General features: G+C 36.3%; 1 protein-coding gene across 1 annotated transcript; it reads left to right on the top strand.

Moving 5' to 3' along the window:
- Positions 1–4,536: 4,536 nt before the first annotated feature.
- On the top strand, positions 4,537–7,960 carry FUT9 (fucosyltransferase 9). The gene has a single exon (XM_034766015.1). The coding sequence runs from the start codon at positions 4,537–4,539 to the stop codon at positions 5,614–5,616; it is 1,080 nt and encodes a 359-aa protein (XP_034621906.1). The 3' UTR covers positions 5,617–7,960.
- Positions 7,961–8,323: the final 363 nt, after the last annotated feature.

Raw genomic sequence — 8,323 nt, 5'->3', positions numbered from 1 at the left:
TTCATTCCCTCTGGGGCACCTGGCTCTGGCCACTGTCGGAAGACAGAATACTGGGCTAGATGGACCTTTGGTCTGACCCAGTAGGGCCGTTCTTATGTTCTAACCTACAAAATCCTGGAACATATAATTATCCGGAGAATCAGTAGTTTCCCTGTAATTTTTTTAGGATTTCTACCTTCTTCCCCTGCTGAGACTCCCAGTACTCTCACTTTTTGTTCTCACATGATGTTTGGTTATCTTGGGATTGCCTTTCTAAGTGAATTTTAATCACAAATGCAGTAGTTGCATTCAGTACCAGGAGTAAAATTCTGATCCTATTAAAGTCCATGGCAGTTTTGCAATTGACTTCTATGAGACCAGGATTTCCCCACCCAGATAGTTTCTTATTTCTCAGCAACTTCAGGTTCTCTGTAAGATTTTCTACTTTAGCCTCCAAAAAGGAAATGGGTTTCTTTTATATTGTCAAGATCAAGGAGGCATTGATTGAATCTTGATTACATCTTCCAGTTTCCATTACTGACTTACTGCCATCAAGGAAGCCTGGACAGATGTACTTTCAGATTGTCTTAGGACTGAAGTGTGTATCCGTGTTCTGAAGAATTCTGATATGAGTGGTTTCTGTTTTATTTTTAGGTAAAATTCACTTGGAGATAGGATACTCTACCCTTCAAATGCAACTGTTTTGTTGTGACATTCAGTCACCAGTGTCCGAGATAAAAATTGAACATAATGCTTTAAACCCATAATTTTGCACAACTGAGAATTTAAACAGGTAAAAATAAAAAAGCTTAAAAATAAACAGATATTATCTATCGAAATTATTTTTAAAAAAATCAGCTTCCACCAAGCCTACTGCTACAGTAGGAATGAGTGAGAACTATTCAATTTCCCCCCCACTACCTTCTTCTTAAATGCTTCCTACTTCCTCGTAAGTACAGTGGAGTTGTACCAAAAACAAGAAAGGAATATAACCCTGAAGACGGGAGAAAGACTACTTAGCAAATTACAATTATAAGGTACTGTAAGTAATTCTACATAACCTATTAAGAAAACAGTAGAACTGTAAATTAATTACAGTTTTGTGGTATATTGAAAGTAACATACTTCTAGAACAGTAAAAGTGCGATAACCGAAATGAAAATTGAATATATGAATTTCACATCACTAATATCTCTTGGTTATCCCACAAATCTGGGGGGGGAAAGACCAATAAATTAGGAAATATTTAACATTAAAATGTAATTTTCCATAGGAAGTATTTCATGTGCATAGAAACTAAGTATAATATCTGTTAATCTTCTACATGCAGTGCATTAACCACAGTATGTGTAGAAAAGCTTCCATTTAATGAGATATTGACAGTTGATCTTAGATGTACCTGAATGTATGTTACGCTGGATAATATGTAGTCAGAAGAAAAGGAAAATCAGAAAGAAGATAAAATGAAACAAAATCACCCTACTTTGTTTTACCTTGTAAGAGTACGTATATGTGTATAACTACTGTAGCATTTCTTTCCGACTATTTTAAACTATACTATCAGTGCTGACCCATACCTGTAGATGAATGTTCTGCTTGTTTGTTGCAGAAAAGCTTCTTTTTTCCTATATAAAATTTCCACTTCTTGGTGCTTTACACTTCTTTTGTTAAGCTTTTATATTTCCCAACTTGTTATGCTGGAAATTCCTGCTCTTTTACTCTTCCTTTTGTTATGCGCACAAAAAGACACTCCAAGAAATTACCCACCCTTGGGTGTCAACTGAGAGTTTTCTCCTTGGAGCATAGATTTTGGGTTGTTTCTTTCTTCTTCTAGGTTTACAGTATGTAGTAAAGATTTAAAGGATACTTGTTTGAAAATGTTCTAGTTTTCATTCTTGTTTATGTGTCCTTTTTTTAGGTCATGTTTTTATCTGTTTGGTTATTTATGTTCTTGTACAATCATTGGACATCATTTTCCATTGTAAACCATTCTGAATTTTCGTAGAGCTGCGAATAACTCTTATAGTAGAGTGCAATTGATTTTGCTCCTTCGCTCTCATTCATGTGAGGAATGCTACTTTGATTGTTCTCTTGTAGTTTTTCCTTTCTTCTGGAAATTGATAAAACTTTGTTAATGCTTATTGAGTAAGTGACTTGTTAACATATGTTTGCCAAACCAAGATAAGGCATCTCCTTTTATGTTTCTGTTTTAAGATTCCTATCAGGTAGCTATGCTCTTGTATTAATAATGTATTTGGCATTGCAACCCCATAAGTCACCTTGAAAAAACATGTATTGGTTCTCAATGGGGGTGGGAGGAGGAAATTATGGTGTTTCTTTGGTTTTCCCCTAGTGTTGTATAATGTCTGTAATTTGCTTAGATTGCAATTTTAGCACAAAGAAATTGAGAAATAATAATAAATAACAGTAGCAAAACTTTGCATTTATTCAATTTTCATTCAAAATGATGAGTAATCAGCATTATTATTCCCATTTACAGAAGGAAAAGGATATAGTGATGAAGTGACTTGTCCAAGTTCATAAAGCCAGTCAGTGGCAGAGTCAGGAAAAGAACTCAGGTTACTTTGCTACCCTGAACTCAATCCCATAACCTCCAGCTGCCTCTCTACAGAGTATTCATGTATTAGGTAGATAGATTTCTAAAACATGTCTATCTATCCTTTCACACTATGAAGGGCACAGGGAGAATGGGCATGTACATTAAGAATATTAATGAATGTTACAAAACAAAACAAAAAATCATGAATGCTATTCATTCCCTTTCATCGGTCTGTATTAATAAATACATCCCCTTATGCCCTTAAAGCAGGTTGTTGTTCACTCAAGCACCTCAATTCATCTCAACAGCCTTTATCAAAAGGAGGAAGAGGTGTAGCTAGGTCCTACACCATTTAAGACTTGGTACATTTAAACCAGCACATTGAATCCCAACCCAAAGCAAACTGGAAGCCAGTACAGATCACAGAGCCACACAGATAATGAGTTTCTTCAGGAAACACTGCTAAGCAAGTAGGCAACTCGTATTCTGACTAGCACAGTACAGGTGTAACCCACATGGACTACATTTGAATGAAAAGATCACAACCTTCCACCAGTAACAGATTAAAAAAAAAATGTATTGTTGGCCACTGGTGTTACCTAAACATCTAGAAGCAAATTCTGATAGAATCCCAAAGTTGCAACATTTCTGTCAGAAATGGCAGGAAAACTCCTTCAGTCAAGGAAACTGAAATAACCACAGTCAATAATTGCTTCTCCCAACCTACAAGCATGATTTTCATCTTGTCTAGTCTGACTCTGAGCCAGCTAGCCCTCATACAGGCCCTAGTCTCTGTTTGCACTGAGTACGTTTTTCAGCTGGACTAACCAGATCACAGAATATGAAGATGGAGAACTAGGCATTATCCATGTACTAAAGATATTGCATACTATGTTTCATCATAAATCACCTTAACAGTCACACCTTAAACACGAGGCAAGACAAAATGGAATCCTATGGATTTTCATATGAGAGAGCCATCGATGAGCAAAGGCCCAACATTACCTTCTAGGTTCACTTAGAAAAAAAGGACTCGAAAGACTCCATCTGCCACTACTATGCAGAGATTAGGGCTGTGAGGATTTCAGGGATCCTGTTGGAGACCGCTCCGTTTTTTTTCTTTGCTGCAGGGCTTACTCTGGAGCCATGCTGTCATTGATAGGATGCATAGCTTTGTGTGAGTCTATCTGTGGAAGGGCAGAATTAACTCCCAATCAGAGTTTCAGTTGGAAAGCTACTGGAGCGGTAAGGGATGGTATCATGAATACTGGCTGCTCCTCTTTTCCTCCTCCTTTCCCAGGTCCTGAGGAGCAGGCATCTTCTTCAACCTGCTCTTCAAACATAATTTACATACTAACTCCCTTCCTGGGGGTTGGATTTATTAGCAAAGAAAACAACAATAAAGTAACATGGAAATTACCTCAGATCTTCTCCCCAGACTTGCCCCTGCCTGGGTTTCTCCCTCAGAACTGCTCAACCTGCACCCTAGATCACCTCTCCTTTGAGAGTCGTTCCCGCTTCCTTTATACCAAGTGAGCAAATGGTTAGGGAGTGAATGGAGCCATGGTTCCACACCCCCTGGCACATACCCGTCAGCAGAGCCAGCTGAGCACATGGTAGGGAGCATGTTACACCCAGAAAGGAGTGTAGTAAATTAAGTACTCTTCACCTGGGAACAAGAGGGGAATCCAGAACCAAGTTAGAAGGCATACAGTTGGCAGAGTAAATTATAATGATGTAGTCATGTGCATCTAAATCCTAAACACTCTTTCAGTTTATTTAAATTAGCTTTCAAAATGCAAAGATGGTGTGCCACTGTTTCTCATGTGTGTGTGGTTATTTCCTTTTTATTGAAAATTCTTTGGAAGTTCATGGGTAAATCCACACAGTTTTATGGCTTTGTGATATTGAAAATGCTATTCATTTTGATGTGTGATTGCTTTAATAGAACACTCGTATACCATTAACACCTCTTGTTTTTATTTTCAGAACAAATTATGACATCAACATCCAAAGGAATTTTCCGGCCATTTTTAATTATCTTCATTGTGCTGGGTTGTTTCATGGCATTTTTACTTATTTACATCAAACCAACAAACAGCTGGATCTCTGGTCCCATAGAATCAGCCAGCTCAGTTCTGAAAATGAAGAGCTTCTTTTCTACCAAAAGTGATTATTTTAATGAAACAACAATACTGATCTGGGTTTGGCCATTTGGGCAGACTTTTGATCTTACGTCTTGCCAAACAATGTTCAACATCCAGGGGTGCCATCTAACTATTGACCGCTCACTATATAACCGATCTCATGCCGTCCTTATTCACCACAGAGACATCAGCTGGGATCTCACTAATTTACCTCAGCAAGCTAGACCACCATTCCAGAAGTGGATTTGGATGAACTTGGAGTCTCCAACTCACACTCCGCAAAAGAGTGGCATTGAACACCTGTTCAACCTGACCCTGACTTATCGGCGTGATTCAGATATTCAAGTGCCTTATGGCTTCATGAAGGTTAGCACGAGCCCCTTTGCATTTGAAGTGCCGAGCAAAGAGAAGTTGGTATGTTGGGTTGTAAGTAACTGGAACCCCGAGCATGCTCGAGTCAAGTATTATAATGAGCTAAGCAAATATACTGAAATCCATACCTATGGGCAAGCATTTGGAGACTATGTGAATGATAAAAACTTGATTCCAACTATCTCCACTTGTAAATTTTATCTGTCCTTTGAAAACTCAATCCACAAAGATTACATTACTGAAAAACTTTACAATGCTCTTCTGGCTGGATCTGTACCAGTTGTATTGGGCCCATCCAGAGAAAACTATGAGAATTATATTCCAGCAGATTCTTTCATTCATGTGGAAGATTTCCTCTCCCCAAGAGAGCTAGCAGAGTATCTTCTGATGCTTGACAAAAATAATAAGCTGTACCTTAGCTACTTTAACTGGAGGAAAGACTTCTCAGTGCATCTTCCTCGGTTCTGGGAATCACATGCATGCCTTGCTTGTGACCATGTAAAGAGACACCAGGAGTACAAGTCCATTGGAAATTTAGAAAAATGGTTTTGGAATTGAACTTTTTACCTTTTTGTGCATTTTTTCAAAGAAACTGAAATAATCTGTAGCCCAAGTGGAGGTGGAAAGGGAAAAAAAAAATCTGTGTTTTATGTCACTGTTTATCAGCTATCCTCTCTTGGGGTATCTTATTTATGTTTCTCAGAGATTTTAAAAGCTCAGCATCAGCAGTCATCAATACTCAATTTTAAATTATACTGTATATAGCTAATTATGTGCACTGAAGAATAATTTATTGTTTACTTTAATTTTTATTCAAGGGTTTTTCACGTTTTCAGTAGATTATCTGTCCCAGTTTTACACAAGATGTAATGATTTTTAACATTGTGTTTTTTACTTTAGATTAGCTATTTAACATGCTTGGAAAATGAAGACACAAATCTTAAGATTTCAGAGAATTTTAATGAAATGATCTACTGGTTTAGTTTGAAATTTGTGTAATATTTCAAAAGACAATAATGTTTGTCATAGTTTAATTTCTGCCCTCTTAAATTCTAAGAACACTATAGAATTGAATACACTGCGTTAATTTAAGTGGTTCCTATTGATAAGGTATATGGATTTAGAAAAAATGTATTATAAATAAGCTTTAAAAAGTTATCAAATATAAGAGAGCCTTTGGATTCTCAACAGGAAAAAGGTATTCCCCTTACAGTTAGTTCCACTAAGATACCTTGGAAATATATGGATTTGCTCTCATCTCCTTAAGATAGAGCATTGAGAAACTGAGAAAATTAAGCTCCCAAGTTAGTGTTTGAAGTCCTGATTTCGCAAAGCATTTAAGCACATGCTTAAACTTAAGCATGTGCTTATTTGAATCAGGGTCACAGGTAATGCTACTTTAAATACAGTTGAATAAATTGCAACATACTCATTTGATCACACTCATCTGTATAACTAGATGCTCAGCTCATTTTCTTCTTCTTTCTTAGCACTTCACTATTCGGGCAATGTTTATAGCCTTCTTCCAAAACTCATGATTGTAAGCTATCATGCAGATTGGTCACTGTGAGTTCTGCTGATATCCGGTCTGTGTACCAAGTCTTTAGTCTCCCCTTTGGTTGTCTTCCATCCACAATCACTGCAAGAGACATCCTACTGATATAGCTGTACAGGCGCCATTGGATATGCCTGTTATTCAAAAAAATATTTGGAAGATTTGGCAATTTTTATATATTTCTGAATATTTGTGAATTATTCACCCAACTCTATAAAAGTCTGTTCCAACTTTAATTGAACTTTAATCACAGCTGGATAGCATCCTGAGGTGGGTGAATAATGTGAAGAAATATTGATTGAATATTTTATTAGAAAAAAATTGTGAAATTAATTACATACATTAGATTAGTATTATTCAACCAGCTCTAGTCAGAACAAAGGCTCAGTTTGTTTTTAGGGGGTTTCTTGCTGTTTTGAAAGTATGTAATATGAAAGTATGTAATTTAAAAAGAAGTATCAGAACAATGGATATAATCAAGATTTGAATATAAATATGTTCATAATATTATGTGTGCTATCATAGCAAATTCTGAAATGCAGTTTTGTCATTATGGTTTTTAATATGTATATTAATATGTGCATTATTTGGATTCATTATCCTGTAACCTCAGCAACTAGAATTAAAACCCCCAATAATCATAGATATGGTGGTTTAATAATGTAGATGTATTTTGTATTAAGATAAAGCCACTGTACATAGTTCTTGATGGCAACATGTGCTTATCACCCACAGCTCTCACTGACCTATAGGCAGCTCTTAGAATCAAGACCCTTTATTTTGGTATGATCTCAGTCAGGTTTGAATATGTACATCTGAATATACTAACTGTATAAGATATACTGTAGTATAAGAATCCTAAAATAAATGATTGTTGAAGGAGAACTTTAAGGGAACATACTCAAGGCCCAGATTCTTAACTGGTGTAGATCAGCATAGTTCCATTGACAGCTACTGGTTATGGATCTGGTCCAAACTTAACATCCTTAAATGAAAGTAAATCAGAGGCAGAAATTTTGGACTGTGCCTAAACAAAATGGCAGCGTCCCTCTAGATTTAGTTTAATCTAAAGAGTAGTCAGCAGCTGAAATAAAGCAAGAAGAAAGAAGCCAAAAATTTAGAAAAAGGAAGAAAAATACAAAAACTTACATCAGGAAAAAGTACAGCTTGAATAATATTTAAGGCCCTGATCCAGCAACACACTTAAGGGCGTACTTAGTTTTAAGCATGGGTGTAAGTGCTTTGCTGGAGTAGGGCCTATGCCAGCAGTTGATTTTTATGGTAAACATTGGACGATATGATATGATATGTGAATGATATGTTAATTTCTGTGTTACCTCCTTGTAATCGAAGGAGTGCTGAATGATGTGAAAGAACTGTAGATTTAAGAACATAACATGGAACACTGAATGAAAAGGTTATAGAACTACGAAGTAGAATTGATCTTTTACGTAACAGTTCAAAAGTTGCCTTCATGGTTCAAATATTTAATTATACCCATTTATTGCTAAGTCTTAAAAGGTTTACTTACAGCATACTGTGAATCTCCTAAATTCACCAGCACTTCAGTATGAAATATAAAGGGACAGCTCATGTTGTGCATTAATCTGATAGAATGAAATCCAATCATTCTCATGTGGAGGAGATTTCTTTTGGTCACTTATTTTTCAAGGGACTGGCTAACCAGGTTATTTTAAAAAGCAATGGTTT

The sequence above is a fragment of the Trachemys scripta genome, chromosome 3 (assembly GCF_013100865.1).
Source record: "Trachemys scripta elegans isolate TJP31775 chromosome 3, CAS_Tse_1.0, whole genome shotgun sequence".
NCBI classification, from domain to species: Eukaryota; Metazoa; Chordata; order Testudines; family Emydidae; genus Trachemys; species Trachemys scripta.
Note: the sequence above shows the minus strand (reverse complement) of the source record. Positions and strands in the feature narration are given on the sequence as shown.

Coding starts and splice junctions, on each gene's coding strand:
- FUT9 (XM_034766015.1), top strand. CDS start 4,537: ATGACATCAACATCCAAAGGAATTTTCCGGCCATTTTTAATTATCTTC.